This window comes from Melanotaenia boesemani, chromosome 19, assembly GCF_017639745.1.
Source record: "Melanotaenia boesemani isolate fMelBoe1 chromosome 19, fMelBoe1.pri, whole genome shotgun sequence".
Taxonomy (NCBI): domain Eukaryota; kingdom Metazoa; phylum Chordata; class Actinopteri; order Atheriniformes; family Melanotaeniidae; genus Melanotaenia; species Melanotaenia boesemani.
This window is the reverse complement of record NC_055700.1, coordinates 6,622,345-6,638,741: the sequence shown is the minus strand read 5'-3', so window position 1 is coordinate 6,638,741 and position 16,397 is coordinate 6,622,345. Positions and strand designations below refer to the sequence as shown.

The 16,397-nt window shown below is 41.3% G+C and overlaps 1 protein-coding gene across 2 annotated transcripts in view; it reads left to right on the top strand.

Annotated features, from left to right (window-relative positions):
• Positions 1-16,275, top strand: part of lhfpl2a (LHFPL tetraspan subfamily member 2a) — a 44,675-nt gene extending 28,400 nt beyond the window's left edge. Inside the window, exons 1-3 of one of the 2 annotated variants that reach the window (XM_041970857.1) lie at positions 64-130; positions 5,846-6,678; positions 15,132-16,275. In XM_041970857.1, the coding sequence (XP_041826791.1) occupies positions 6,258-6,678; positions 15,132-15,388 (678 nt within the window). In that variant the 5' untranslated portion in view covers positions 64-130; positions 5,846-6,257 and the 3' untranslated portion in view covers positions 15,389-16,275. Of the gene's footprint in view, positions 1-63; positions 131-5,845; positions 6,679-15,131 lie in introns of those variants that run through there. The other variant, XM_041970856.1, reaches the window with a different exon arrangement.
• Positions 16,276-16,397: the final 122 nt, after the last annotated feature.

Genomic DNA, 16,397 nt, shown 5'->3' with positions numbered 1-16,397 from the left:
AGGGATGTGGGGAGGGTCCGGGAGTCAGAGCATGAGGCAGGGATTAAAGAGTGTGAGTAGAGGAGGAGAGTCGGAGTAGAGAAGCCACATCTCCAGTAGAGCTGGGCTATCTGCAGACCAATGGAGACAGGTTAGACTATTTTCTCATTTTCTTAAATATTTATCCTAATTAGGGGGCTTCTTGGGTGAATACCTACTCAAAGGAGCTGCCTGGTTGGTATAATGAAAGTAAATATGGTGTTTGTGTGGAATTGCAGCCTCTTAGTGGTATCTGAGCTCCAGGATGTTGAGCAGATGTGCCGAAGTGTTAGGAAAGACTCGCTCCTTTATAGTGGAAAACTTGACATAGGGTTCCTTTGTTATTGTTGGCTATTATTAACATTACACGCTGTAAATTTCCTTAAATAATGTCGTGGCCAGGACTTTTTCTGTCTTCATGGAATACAGATGATGATGGATGCTGTGCTTCAAGAGAAAACCTGATTTATGCTTAATTTGTCCCTGACCCAATGATTGAAATTATGACTGCCTCTAGATTTGTCTTTAATAGAGCTGCTTTAAGTTATGTGCGCTCCTCTGTGCCCAATCACTTCCTGCGTCCCCTTTCAGTAGCTGCAGGGCCTCTCATTCAAACAGATTCTCACACGTTATAAGCGCTGCCTTTGTCTTAAAGTTGCTTTCCTGGTTAAAATGAGGCCAACAATGTGTGGGCTGGAGGTGCAGGAATCCAGTCTTTGTGGCGATATGAGCTTGAGCCTTCTGCTCTGATGCATAAACTCTAACCCTTTAACAAGCACTAAACAAACACTCTCCATGGTGACGCGTGATTCTAGTCCTGACAGGTCCATAGATATGCAGATTGCTTCCTGTCAGTAGCAGCGTGGAAAGGCGTTTCCTGCTGTTTTGTTGCTGTGAAAAGAGAAAAGCTGAGTGGACACTCTGAACAAGAGTTGTCCTCCCAAGCCTTTACAAGAAGCTTGGCAATTTTACTCAGGCTGGAATTCTCAGCAGTCAGTGGAAATGTAGCCTTGACATGTTTTCTAGACGTTTATATTCCCCAAAGCATGAATTTGAGGCTGTTTTCTGGCGTATTAGTTTGGTAAACTTTGATTTTTGTTTTAGAAGGATTTTCTTTTTAAATTTACTAGTTGGAGCTACAAAAAGTTTTCTATCCACTGCGTCTTAAGAAGTCACAACATGACTACGATATGAAACCACAGATTTATAAAACAACTTAAAGACACTCGATGGAAAACAACATTTGTTTTTTTCCCATTGGTTATTTTAAGGAGGCCATGGTTTCCTTTTCACATCATGCAGACTTGTTGTCTTTGTCTTCATTTCTCTCTCAGATATCAAATTTTAGGTGATATTGAATTTGCATATTTTGGGGAGGCAATTGTTTATTTGCTAGGTTTGCTTCTTATGCTAACCAAGCAGAAAAGCATTTTGGCAATATTTGAATTTTTTTTTTTTTTTTTTTTTGCCATTTTCACACAGAGTTTCCACAAAGTACACAAAACAGAATATGTTAGATTACTCTTGTTCATGTTGTATTATCTCAACGTTTGCTAGTTGGAGTGGTACTGAATTAGGTGGAAACATTCATGATTCAAAGAGGATAAATTCCATTGTCTGGTGTTCCTGCGACATTTCCTTTTGCTCCACTTTGCTTTGGCATACAGGTCACCCCCCTTTAGATGAACTGCATGCACTTTGGTTGCCATCATCAGATCAGATTCTACATCTACAAAAACAACGTTTTCATTAATAAATAGTCAGATTGGTCTGAATTTCCTTTTTGTGATGTATTTTCAACAAGCTGACAACCGCTTTATTGTAAAAGGGTGAATCCTTTCAGTGTCGGATTGATTGTCTGCACATAGTTACAGACAGTTCACACAAAAATCCATAAAACCAGGGGAAATGGAAATGCGTGTAAAGCCATTTCTGTGACATTAGTACAGTAAATAGGGTTCTCCATGATTGAATGTGAAAATTCATTCTAAGTGATAAAAGCTGCCACAGATTTGGTGATTTGCTTCCATATCTGACTTGGAGCAAAAAGCTGACAGCAGCTCCTTAATTTTTAGTTACAGAGCGATTATGTGAGGGTAAAAATGGCTACTGTGCTTCTTCACATCACCTACATTTGCAGAAGTATTTCATTCTTGCATTCTACTAAGTTCATAAATTCAAAGTGTGCCCAGATGTCGGCCTTCAAACGCTCCCAGCTGAGCTCCTCGGCCCTCTTTCACCCTTTTGCAGAATATATAACGTTAATGTCAGAATGCCATTTCACCCACTAGCTATGCAATATCATTTCTTTGAAGTTTGATGGCAGTTGAATAACGTTACTAAGTCTCTGCATCTTTTTTGTTCAGTTGATGCTAGAAAATCAACTGCTGATTATGTTTTGTCATCGCACCCAGCTCAAGTTTCTTCTAGCTTTTGGGCGCACATGTGTCAGTAGTTGAGAGTCTCATAAGTATTTGTGCTCTTAGGGATTAGTTCTTGGGGTCAGTGGGGTGTGGCGGGTGCAGTCTAACGGCCATAAACTCTTCTTTGGATGTAAGCTGAGCCTTGAATAATCCTCCATCTTCCCCTGGTCACTCACACACAGTACTGGAGATCATAAATCCCCCCTAAGGCTTCACATGTATGAACAGCAGGGCTTCACTCTATCTTGGGAAACTTGAGTTCATGGTAGCGGCTCAAATCTGTCTGTCTGGGAACACTGAGCAGACGTCTGGACTCACGTTGTCACAAATACCAGGTACAATAATAGAACTAGACTTGTTTTACATCTACTAACCCACACTGAAGGCAACTTCAAGAGAATTTGAGACCCAGTTGGCACGTGATTCAAACACACTGAGGCTAAGCAAGGTTAAAGGTTAAGTATCCAGGTCGTCAAAGCTCCGCATCCCTCCAGCTGGTTCAGATTGTTTCAGCTCCGATGTGTTTTCCAACAATATTCCTGTCAGGGAGGAATTAGTCTTTGCAACAGGCCAGCAAATGTCTGACCCCGACCCTTTGGAGGGGCTTTTTGTCTCAGATTCTGACTTCAAATATCGGTCTTGTCAAAACACTGCTTGGACATCAACTGTCCCTGTGCGAAAGGGCGGGGGGAGTCCTTCAAAAAGTGCCGTTTGTGACTCTACATGTGTTCCTGCATCTGTTCATGGTGAGGCAATGAGAAGGCTTGTGATTCATGCAGTTAACTTTGGTCCAGCTCTACAGAGGCGGCTGTCTGGGCCCGCTCTTATGAGCTCATCTGTTTTACACAGTCCAAACATACTCAGTGTTAGCTTGTACACACACACACACACACACACACACACACACACACACACACACACACACACACACACACACACAAAAGCAGGCCCATGCAAACTACCCTGCAGCAGACCACAGATCCGGGTCATTTTGTCCACTGGAAACAGGACAGAAAAAGAGAACTGTTGATATCTCAACAGGATGACAGAGATCAAAGTTTGTGTAATGCTCTTACTCACACACACACTGAGTCAGAGTCTCAGGGATGTGTCCAGAAGAAGACAAACGTTCCTTCCATCGCTTACTGTGATGGCATACCATGGACTGAGGGATGGAAACGTCACGGTGCGGGCGGCACACGTGTCAACAGCGTTCCCCAGTTCCCTCTGCTGCGCTGCCAAGATCTGGTTGGAGAATGACTAACAGACTCCCCAGAGGCAGCAGGGAAACCGACACATAAAGAAAAGACTAAAAAAGAAGAGATTTGGCCAAGAGCTGTATTTATAGTATAAGCACAAAGGCTTGTATAAGCACCTTTTAATCTTCTCTGGCATTCCAACTCCTGTTTTAATGTATGATCAGCTTACTTCAGTTAATGTCTGTCATAGATAAAATCTCAGACTTTTGTTAAGTCACAAAGTTTGTTTGTTTAGTCCCCAGAGGTTTTCTGGAGTTCCACAAAGGAGTCTGAATAGACACTATGATGAGAAGTGTCTTTCTTCTTCTACAGTGTAATAGAATCTGTGATTTTAATCATCTGAAAACTTTTTATAGGTTTAGAGCTATTTTATAGTCCTAATTATTTAACTAAAACTATGTTATGTATTAAAAACCCCACACAGTGGGAAATCAGTTCACATTATTCTGGGAGAAATGATTGCAGTTACATACCCAAAATGTGGCATCAATTTAGAGAAAATTTTTAAATAAATTTCTTTTAATCGTCAGTTTTGAATGATTTATTCGCTGTTGCTTTGTCACAGTTTCCATTCAGCATCACTAAACCTTTTCCAGAAGTTTATAAAAATGATAGAAATGATCTTTTTTAACATAACATGATATATGAATATTATATTAATATAATTGTGATGTTGAAAGAATGAAATATCGATATCCTGTTAGTGGCACAGATGTGATGATACTCTGATTTAGTGTCAGCAATATTGAATGCTGATTGTTTTTTGTATAGTTTTTAAAGTTTTCTACCTCCTGTTGAGTGTAATTAAAATTCATGATAATAACATACTTTTGCTATGATAATCGAGCTACAAAAATGGGATATTCGCTAAAACGAAGTTGAAATTTCTAAAGCTAACAATCCCATCATCATCAGCTTTTCCACTTCAGCTCGCTAGGTTTATGCCTTTTCAGACCTAACATTTCACGAGGCAGAACGTCACTCTGAAAGCCAGTTTTTCCTTTGAGTTGTGCTGCGTCTGTTTGTCTTTGCATTGAGCTAATCCAAGCTCATGTGTAGGATGTGAGTTGTAATGACCAGTATAACCAGTTAAAGCAAGCTTCCCAGTAATCCGTTTGGTTTAAGAAAGCCCTATGTTGCAAACCAGCCTCTCTGAGATTCAGTACGTTTTTAGAAATAATTCTCCTTGACTTTGGCGAGGAATGGTCGGACCAGGAGTGCAGTGTTACATTCTGTCCCAAAGGACCAATATTATGTAAATACAGAATGAGCATTTTAAAGACACCACGAAGCATCATCACAGCCACTGCACATCCAGCTGGCCTTGTTGCTGTCATAAAAAGCTTCTGTAATGTCTTCAGAGTCAAGTCATCCTATAAAACCTTTTGAAGTTTCAGTTTAGGAAGTCAGAAGATGGATAATTTGCAGGAAATGAGGCAAAATATTCCCAAACAGTATCTTTTGTAAAAGGTCAACCAGCTGTGACAGATGTGGCTGCATTGTGTTTTATGAGCTGCTGCTACCTTTCTGATTGGCATGTCACTGACTCAGCGCAGTTGATGTAACCGAGGTTATCAGCGGTCAAGTGACAGCAGGACGGCCGGTTTGTTATCAACTGCTGGCTGACCCCGGGTCAGCTGTGTGGGCTGCTTGATGAGAGGCCTCGGGCTTGTTTTTCTATCCGTCTGCATCCGCTTCTCATTCCGCTTTTTCCACGTCTATTTTAACCTTCCCATTTCTTTCTCCACAAAAAACAGAGGCAGACATGTTCATAAATTTTCCTGATTTTCCTTTTTTTCTATCTTTACAACTTTCGGTCACGATGATCTGCAGGGAATGGAGAGCAGTCTAAGTGGCCTGATCACAAATCCTTAAACATAAACACAGTGAAAAGGGAAGAGGCCCACTTCAAACAAGCACATCTCTCCACAACTCATTAGACCCCCTCATAAAGATCATCAGCCTCCTTTCCTCCTCTCTCTGCTCCCCTCTGCACTCCTCACCCCCAAATATGAGAGGAGAACCAAGAGCTGCACTTCCTCAAACACAGTAGAAATGACAGCCTCTTTTATACATGCAATTACATTTCATGCATACAATTAAGGCGCTGACTTTGTTCTTGCCTCTCTCTGTTTTATCTTTTAGGTGTGTCTGATGTGACGCCAGCGGGCTGGCTCAGGGAAAACAACTTCAGTACAATGTAGACACCAAAAACCAGGAAGCAGCAGAAGAGTCTGAAGAACGAGCTGTCTGAAGGAGGGTGAGCTCAAGGAGGAGTAACAAAAGCTGCAACGAAAGAACACCAGCAGAAGATAAGAAGTGAAAGAAGTTCAGAGGAAAAGAGGGAAGCAGCAGACTGTGAATCATTGACGCGAACCTTCTGTGTAGCCGTGTCACTTTGTCCTTCCTGTGAAGGCTTTACTCTCTTCCACGCCTCCACTGGAGAAGGATCACAACCTCAGCTCTTGGCATTTTTAAAGTTTTTTTTTTACTCACAATCCACCTTTTTCAGCTCGCAGCAGTGTTGGAATCAGCAGACGCTTTAGCCACCGTCAGCATGTGCCATGTCATTGTCACCTGCCGCTCCATGCTTTGGACTCTGTTGAGTATTGTGGCCGCGTTCGGAGAACTCATCGCCTTCATGAGCACTGACTGGCTGGTGGGATACCCCCGCACCCCTGATGCTGTCATCGGCCCCCATGGGGCCACCGCAGCCGGTGAGGCCTACAGACCCACTTTAGGCATCTATGGCCGCTGTATAAAGCTGCCCCACATGCAGCGGGGAATACTTTGTGGACCGTACGCCGTGCACTTTGGGGAAATTGCCAGCGGGTTCTGGCAGGCGACCTCCATCTTCCTGGCGGCGGGCATTCTGCTACTGTGCGCTGTGGCGTTCATCTCAGTCTTCACCATGTGCTTCCAAAGCATCATGAAAAAGAGCATCTTCAATGTGTGCGGACTGCTGCAGGGAATCGCAGGTGAGGTGAAGGTTTTAGTGTTTAATGCTGACCAACAGAGAGGTTCATGTCTGCCTCATAAGTTTCTATTTCTAGAAAGTTGAAGCCACATGATCTCCTGGTCAGATACAGAAGCATTACAATGATGTGTCAAAATCAGATTTTTTTCAGTCTACATTCAACTATTTCTATTCCCTTTAATGTAAATTACATTAAAGTTCTAGGAAGAACTGTCGGAGGGGATGCTCAATCCCTAGATCCTTACAGGATGCTCATGATCATTTAGTTTGATCTCATATACAGTTACCAAGTAAGACAAAGCCAAATTTTGTTGTTTGACTTGTTTTCAGAACACACTAAAATGTCTCTTATAAAATGTGTTGTTTTAAACATGAAAAGCGGTTGTTTATAGAATGTTGGGTGCCTTTGCACTTGTTTTAAATCTCTTTTCTGTTGTGTAAAGGGTCTTAGTGGCTTTTCTGCACAACTTGGTGGTAATTTGAGTCTCTTGTTGTTTTTTATGCAATTCTTTTTGTTTTTGATCTATTTTAAGCCTTATGTATCTTTGTGGTTGTGTAGAGTATCTTTTATTATGTGTTTCACTGTGATTTTACATGTCTTTGTGGCAGTTTGGGTTGTTTTGTGTGTATTTAGCAGGTCTTTGTGGTTGATTTGCATTTGTTGGTTGTTTGGACTTTTGGTGGCTGTTTTGTGTCTTTTGTGTTAGTCAAAACGAACATATCGAATCTCACTCACGTAACCCTGAATCATTTCCTTACAATCACTAACATATGTTTTCCTTTACAGTTTTTATTTAATTTTAACTGGCCAGAATCTGAGAAACCTGCATGTGTTTTGTTCTCTGATATAAATAGATTTACCTTCATCCAGCTGTATTGTTTCAGTTCATTCCTGTGGCATCCTCCGTGCATCAAGGTAAATGAAAAGCTCTGCTCTCAGCTTAACACATCCATTATGGGCACCACAACTCCCACTGTTAGAATTATGTGTTTTATTCCAGCGGAGCCTTCGGTGAGCTTTTATCCAAGTAGAAGTTAACTTTGTTGTCATCACCTGGAGCAACTGCCACCCAAATATTTACTCTGTCAGCTGGAGTCCTTTCTATAGACAAAAAAAGGTCGAGCACGCATGCGTATCTGTGTTTATATGCGAAGGGTGTGTGTCATGGGTCTGTGGTTCAGTGTCTGAGGCCAGATCTTGGGCAACCTTGGCACGCTGTGGTGAATTATGGAGGGGAGGAGGCTGTGAATTCATGCTCGCTGAGCCTCCTTTCTCCTCACAGGCTGTAGCTCTCAGCCCTCCGGTGATTATGGCTCTCCTCCCCCGGTGCTGTTTATCTGGTGCAGGGCCAAACAGAAAAAGGTGGGCGGCTGGTGAAGGACATGTCGAGCTATAAACTCAGCCACTGAAACCCAATGAGTGAATGATGAATGGATGCTTTGGAGGACCTTTAAACAATGAGCTTGAAATAGCTTCATTTGAATACTGCTGTCAGATGTGTGTGTGTTGCTGCTCGTGCGTTTGGGATTTTACACACATCTATATCAGGGTAACGGTTGTACTTGGTCTTTGAAATGAATAGGGTCCTTTTTTATGATTAAAATACTGTACTTGAGCTTTAGCCTCTAAGGTAAAAAAGAGCTGATGTTATTGTATAAAGCTCTTTAATGGAGAAGTTAATTTTCTTGGAAATTAAGATTTAAAAGCTTTGTGGAGGAGTCTGTCTACAACTTAACAATAATAATAATTTTTACTTTATTAATCCCTATTGGGAAATTCAGCTCTGCGTTTCACATATCTCTAGATGTACTACAGAGCAGTGGGCTGCCATGTGGACACCAATACATGGCAACCCACTTGAAACCGGGTACTCCAGACCCAAGCCCACCTCTGTAACCACACCACTCCCTCTTAAAGGTGCAGTGTGTAAGAAAATCACAGTTCAAGGACAGAAAAATTGAATATATAATTAAAAACTGTGTTTTTTCACTACAGTATCTCTGAATGGACAAAGAACTCCGTTTTGTTTGTCCCTCTGACTTTTAAACCGAAGTACTGGCTTTGTTTGATTTATACTAGAGAAGAAGACCATAAGCATGTTTTTGGCTCAACAGTTGGTTACCAGCAGTAGCTGCACCTGAGGCCACTGGATCCAGTCACAGATGAAAAAATGTTAATGTCGGGAAGAATTTTGGTCGCTGACGGCCACCGTCTGTTCACATCTGTGCTTGGCTTTTGAAATCAGGATGTCAGTAAGTCTTACACACTGGACTGTTAAGCTTTTTGTTCATGAGTAGTTTTACACTGAAAGCTACATTCTAATTTTGTTCACAGGAAAGCAAAGAAATCTGGTTTCTTTTGCAGGTTTATGATTGATTAAATAAAATTAGATGTTCTTGCCACATTGAGTATTAAGTATAAATAACTAGATCATTTTAAAACAAGATAATTTGATGGAAATTCCCAGCCAGCAGCTCAGCACCCACCTCTGGATTATCAGATAGTGTCTTGACTTTTGAACGTCTCATATCACTACAGGATGTTTTACAGTTGAGACAAAAATCTGATGCAATGATGAAAAAATAACATTTTATTCCAGATATTCCTGCTTTGTTCTTGTCAGTGTTTCAAGTCCATCGCAGCTTAATTTTCTAATGATCTCATATTGATTCAACTGAAAAGAGAAGAAATTATTTGGACTTGCTCTCCAACTTGACATCTGATATCTAATCTTCAACTTGGTGATAATTTCACTGGTTTATAAGGAACCACTTCAGTTCTTCAAATGCAATTAAACTTGTGGCTTTCTTTGACTTTGATTCAGGCAGATGTTGCTGGATTTACTTCAAGTGAACTTTTATAACAATTAAAACCTCTGAAAAGACCTACAAACCTACAAACTCTAGACAACAGTCGTGTGGTTTGATTTCTAATCAAAGTGAAGCTCAGATTCTAACATCATTTTAATTAAATCAACATAATGAAATGCACATATTTAGGTACAGAGTAGGACAGGGGTGGCCAACGAGAGCCGCATGTTTTCCAATTTTCCCTGCTCCAGCACACCTGACTCAAATGAAATGGATCCAACAGCCTATAAGGATCTGCACAATGACTCATTAGTTTAAGTTAGGTGTGTTGGAGCAGGGAAACATGGAAAACCTGCAGGATTGTGGCTCTCGAGGACCGACGTTGGCCACCCCTGGAGAAGGATTTTAGTTATGGAGATGAACAGCTGCTGGCTGTATGATGTAGTTTTGTCAAACTTGATAGTTTTCTTTTCCTTGATTGTGAAAGAGCTTCTCATATTGACACTCCATCTTCCTTTGCCCACCCGAGTATTCCAGCCAAGTATAAAAAGAACCAAGTCTTCATATACTGAGTAATTTGGCTGAGGTCACATTAAAGCACAGCGAACATGAAGCTGCTATCACTAATTGTGGTTGCAATCTTTGATCAGAGAATCAGGTTTTGAACATCTGCTGGTACCGAAGTGAAATATGTCCGTAATCTCACCACCAATATGGTTATAAAAGACCCAGAAGCTGTTTGTGAACATATTTGGTAAAGAAAGTAGGGAAATGCACCACAGATTCTGACTGGGGAGAGGATGAGGATGTGGAAGAGGAAAGGGGCGAGAGGAGCTTCAAACAGAGTTTAAAGGCAAGAGGGTTTCCTTCGCAGCCCTGCAGCTGAAGCCTGATGACTCTTCTTGTTCATTTGTCTCACCTGCAGGAAGAAATGGCAGCCAACCTGTTGCCTGTGATGTTCTATCTCTTTTTCTACCATTGATCATCAATCAGCTATTGTACATCACAGTCTTTAACGTGTCTGTCTTTCCCTGAGGCTGGTGGGTGACATCATGCTTAGTAATATCCACCGACTACCACACCGACTTTCTACTAATCATTATTTCCAGAAAGCTTGCCGACCCGAGTCGAAAACCGAGTCCAAGCGGCAGATGTTTGGAGAAGGGATTGACCTCAGATGGGAAGATTGTGATGCTGCTGCCAGAGATGGTCACGTCATTGCTCTGGAGTGACTCCCAAGCTAATTAACCTCATCTGTGCATACACTCGGACTGATGCCACTTGGACTTTGTACTTTTGAATCTTTTGTGCCCTTGTGACACACTTTCTGATTGCTGCATGCTGTTAGTGATGGTTTAAGCTCAGGTGGTTTTAAGATCTGAGCTGAAGTTGGAATTTACGTAACAGAATAGCTAAAACAGACGTTTGCTGAGGGTCAGTCGGGTAAACTTTACATCCTGTCGGTGCACATTTTAGGGCCCCTAAAGGACTGTTATACACCCGTTAGACTACCTATAAGTGAATTCTCGGTACGTTTACTGAAATGCCCTCATTGCTCAGCGTCACTCTCATCAAACTTTAGCAGAAAAAGGATTAGAGACAAGACGCCAAACAAACTCAGCTGTAAAACTGTCTCCGATTCTTGTGCGTCCAGTGTCATATGCCTTTATTACCCACCATAAAGTTTCATTCCAGCCGTGAGTCAGAGACCTTATTACAAGTTTAACCATAGACCATGACTAAGCTCCAGGCTGGAAGTGATGAAAACGAAATGCTTTCTTACAGGAATTTGAGCCGCGTTATTGAGTGATGATAATTCTGACAGAAGATGTCATGTGTTATGCAAAGAAGGGAAGCAGACCTGTCAGCTGTGACTAATAGGTAACAGGATTCCCGAGGATTTAATAGATTTTTCCAGGGTATATGTGCTTACACAGGAGATCTGGCTGTTTCATAATGATGACATAGGCGAGTGCAGTGCAAACAGGCACAGTTTGGAAACTTTTTTATTAATGTAATAATTTCGAAACTGAGGAGAAATTCTGTGGCACATTGAAAACGATGTCTTTATTTTAGATTTCAAGCTACATTAGAGGGTGACTTTTAAAACAATCCTTGTCTTTGAAACCTGAAACGATTTTACAATTCAAGCAGTTTTCAAGTTCAGTTTCTTAGTACTAATTGTAATTATCAAATCAAAAGATGCAAATCAAACCCCCTGTTTGACTGCTAAAGATCTTTGAGACAAGGTTGCAGACTCCGGAGTTGTGGTGCAACATTCTGCTTTCATAGATGAGTCATCAGAAAACCATTTCCTGCATCCTTACCACCAAATTCTCCATCAGAAGCTTAAAAATGTCAGATGCATATCAGAAACAAAACATAATGACTGATAATTTATCGCAGGACTTGCCATGATGCACAAAGGTGCTCGGAGATAAGCATGAAGGTTTAATAAAAATCTTTTTTAAAAAGATCTCTCAGCTGTTAAGCACATGGTGAATTGATCATGACCTGTGCATGCTGCAGCCAGTGACTCTGACAAATCTCATAGAGTAACAGATAATGAATTAGACTGAATATCAGGAAGTGATGAAAAGAGATGAAAGGAGGAGGGCTTCTACAAGATAATGATCCTAAGCAAATTTCAAAGTATGATTGAATACCTCAAGAGAAGCATGGGTTTTACTTTGGCCCTCACTGTCTTCACAGCTAAACAACAAAAGAAGAAATATGTGGAAAATCTGTGCTTGCAATCTGTTCTTCAAAATCTGTGGAACAGTTTGTCATAGATTGGTGAACCTCATCTTTACATCTGAGAGGCTCTGCCTCTCTGACATGCTCCTGTCATGTTATTGAACTGTTGCAAATGCGCCTAATTAGTTGTCAAATAATTCTCCAGTTGTTTTTTATTTGTGCCACATACTTTCCAGCCTTTTGTTGCCTATTTTCCAACTTTTTTGAGATGTGTTGCTGCCATCAAATTCAAAATGAGCTCATGTTTTCCACAAAATAGAACAAAATCTTTTTGTTCTATTGGGAATAAAATATAGGTTTATAAGATTTAACTAATCATTACTTTATGTTTTTATTCATATTTTACTCAGTGCCCCAACTTTTTGGGAATTTGAGTTGTAATTCTTGATGGCTACCACCTATGCTTTTGCTTGTTAGAGTGTGAAATGCTGTGAAAGCGTTAATATTTAAGTTATTATGGACTGGATTGGGTTAGGACTATATATATATATATATATATATATATATATATATATATATGTATATATATATATACATATATATTTGCATGCCACTATAAAACAGAATCATACCAGAATCTCCTGTCTAAATTTCCCCCTTTTTGCCACCATTTCCTCTTTTTCTTCTTCTTCATCCAGTGGTGGACCTGCTTCTTATTTATTACTAAGACAGGAGAAAGTGGCCAGATTTCTTGGCTTGGAAAGCAAACCTGCAGCATCACAGGGTGGAGGCTGCAAGGGGTTGGATACCAGGGGGGAGGAAAGCATCCAGAAATGGATTGATGGTGCAGATTTGACAGTTTGGAAGTTAACGCAGACAAGAGCCAGGGCAGAGGGGAGCAGTGGGGCTGAATGAAGGTGGAGCTCAGCGGGATATTGGGTTAGAAGGTCCAGCTTTAAGGTGGAGGAGGTGGAGGGTCTGTGAAAGAGTGCATGTGTGGAGGAGGAGGGGGGTCTTCAAAGAGGTGGAGTTGGGAATTAAAACCATACCTTCAATCCATCACCAGAGCCGGTCTGGACGTCGGGACACTGCAGCAACATGTGGAAAGAATTTATGACCTAGTTTTCATTTCCTTGTTTAATACGATATTGGGTGCTTTAAGAGGGAGGAGAAAGAAAGGAAGTGAGGAGAAGGGAAGAGAGATTAAGGGAGAAACAGAGTTTCACCTCCTTGTTTTTACAAAGCAAATCCCTCTCAGTGAAAGAGTTGGGTGAAAACGTTACAGCTGAAGTCCTCATTCCCTGTTCGGCTCATTTATTTTCTGTAATTGTATTACTGTAAATGTTTCCTCCTGAGCTTTGATTGGCGGCAGCCTCCTCGTCTGGCTGGCCAACCCTTCAGATGAAATGACGGAAAACTCATGACTTTAAATTTTAAAAAAAAAGTCTGTTCTCGCATCTAGAAGATGAATAAGGCGCTGAAGCCAACTCAGCAAGGCAGAAAGGGCTGGAAGTGGGTCACGGTAACATAGGAAGCGACCCCATCCTTCCACTGAGAAGCAGGACGCCAGGAGCAGGCGGGAAAGTCCACCGGCCCATCGGCTACCTTTTCCTGTTGTTCTCCTCTCTGCCCCGACAGGATTGTGTGTCAAGATTCAAGCTTGGGTTGCTCTTTCCTGACACACATGGGGGGTCTTGCTGTTGCTATTATCTGTAGTCACACAGGAAATCAGGAAGTCATTTCACCTTCATGTAACTTTATTTTGGAGTGCCAGGATGGCACTTTAGCAGGAAATGTTTTTTTGTTTTTCAGAAATGATTGTCATAGCAGGAATGCTTGGCTTTCACCATCCACTCTGTACAAACAGTGCTTCATATATTGCTGACTGAACATGAAAATGGCAGATATAAAGGGTTCCTTTAATTTGTCAATGCAAAATTATGGCCTTAAATGTAAAAAACAGAAAGCGTATTTACGTCATCAAGATGCTACATACATATACAAGGCTATAAATGCTCTGCAGACCAATCAGCTGTGATGTTGGCAACATACTTTTACCCTTTCCTGTTTTTGCTGCCTGGATGCAGCACAGATCCTGAAACAGTAAAGAAAAAAAAGTTATATGTGTCTGGGATCAACAGCAGTTCTCCTGTAAGATCCTGTAAAAATTAGATTACATGCAAAGATTATGTTGTTGATGAGTGAGATCATAGTCGGCTGTCAGGGTAAACTTCAAACAGTGAAGCAGAGCATTATCCACACCCATCAGTCAATGCTCAGTAGATTTTTAATGCTTTTTAAGCCTGGAGAGCTAAAGCATCTGGAAGTCATCTGCAGCTAAGGATTAACTTCATTGTCAACTGTAGTCTGCTGATTTAAATTAATCAATTTGTTGTTTTACTATAAAATATTAGAAAAAAGTTAGAGAAAATGTTCATTTTGTGGCTCTGTTTGATCTGTTGTCTTAAATGAAGCTATATTTATTTTAAAATTGTAGAAAAAAGCTAAAAAATCTAGAATTTTTTCAGTTTTTGCTTGAAAACTATTCAGGTTATTAACCGACAAATTCAGCTTTATTCTTGACTCTACTTTTGAATGTCCAGTTAGTTAATTGCTTTGGAAGATGTTTCCGTCCATGTTTGCTCGCTTGGCCTACTTCATGCTCGATTCAGTGTAAATTCACTGGATGAGGAAAACACCTTCAGCACTTCCTCTGCATCAGCTGAGAGTGAAACGCTGAATCATGTTTGATCACATACTGCATATAGAACTTTGCACAATATCAACAAACACTTTACTTGTACATTTGAATTAGTATCTTTACCTGGAAATTCTGTTATTTCTCTAAAACTTGCACAGCATCCCAGTATCACTAAACAGAGGTGCAAACTGATCATGGATGAAGTTTTAAAGTAACATGCCATCTGTCTGTTTCCCTTCTGCCAGGTCTGTTCCTGATCCTGGGTCTGATGCTCTACCCCGCTGGCTGGGGTTCAGACAAAGTCCAGCTCTACTGCGGTCCAGACGCGGCTCCATACCGGGCCGGCCTCTGCTCCATGGGCTGGGCCTTCTACACAGCCATGGGTGGCACCGTTCTCACCTTCATCTGCGCTGTCTTCTCCGCTCAGGCTGAGATCGCCACCTCCAGCGACAAGGTTCAGGAGGAGATAGAGGAAGGCAAGAGCCTGATCTGCCTCCTTTGAGGCGCCGCTACTTGTGTGTGGGGGGAGAACGAGAAGAGTGAGGCAGAGGCGGGCCAACAAAGATCAACCCCTGCCCTTCTGTTGTTCCTCATGAAGCTGCCTTGTGAAATGGAGGCCTCTGCATTGTTTACCACTAAAACTGACTCGTTTTGTCTCTGTCTTGTGTGTATGTGGGAGAAATTTACAAGTGCCAAGTTTTTTCTCAGTGTGTCGCCTTTGTCTCTTTGACACTAGAGGTGCTGTCTGTTATTATATTCATATTATAACATGTGGGTGCCAAGACTGTTGCCACATGTTCTGTAAATAAATGTGATTATATGTATTTTGTACATAGTTATGATTGCAAAATGATGGTCAGCTTCACCCAGGCTGGCCTCATGATGTCACTCTTGCCACTCTAACTGGTGTTTTTGCCACCAGACCACAACCAGTAAACCTGGATCTTTTAACTATTTACCACATGTGAGTATTAACTCAGCAAGGGAACCACTAGTTAGTCAGAATAAGCGGCCTTTAGCTCAGAGTGGATGTCCTTTAGAGCTTACAGAATGTAATATTTGAATGATTAATGTGTTTTTAGACCTTTGAAATGTATTGGTGGAAAGGATTCTTCACCTGGACTGCACAAAGACAAGCAAAGGAAGCTCTATGGTGAATTTGATCAAACCCTAACATGAAGCAAGCTCAGTCGTGTGAAGTGTCTGGTCCTCTTCCAGCAGGCATCCTGTAATCTGTGCACAAGGACATGGACTGAACAATGGGGACACAGGAATAAATGAAGTATTGTTGTTAGTACCGTCTGGTTTCAGGGAGTGTGTTAAGTCATAGATAGTGTCCTATCTATTCTGATTTGTTTCTGCCAAACAAATAAAGAGAAGGGAAAACTATTGAGGCTTGTGTCAGTTTTTCATTCTGTGTGCTAAAGGAGGGAGGAGATGCAGCAAGTGGGGCAGCCAGCTTGGTGCTGAGACCTCAGTTTGGGCTCTATATGAAGTGAATGAGACTATTT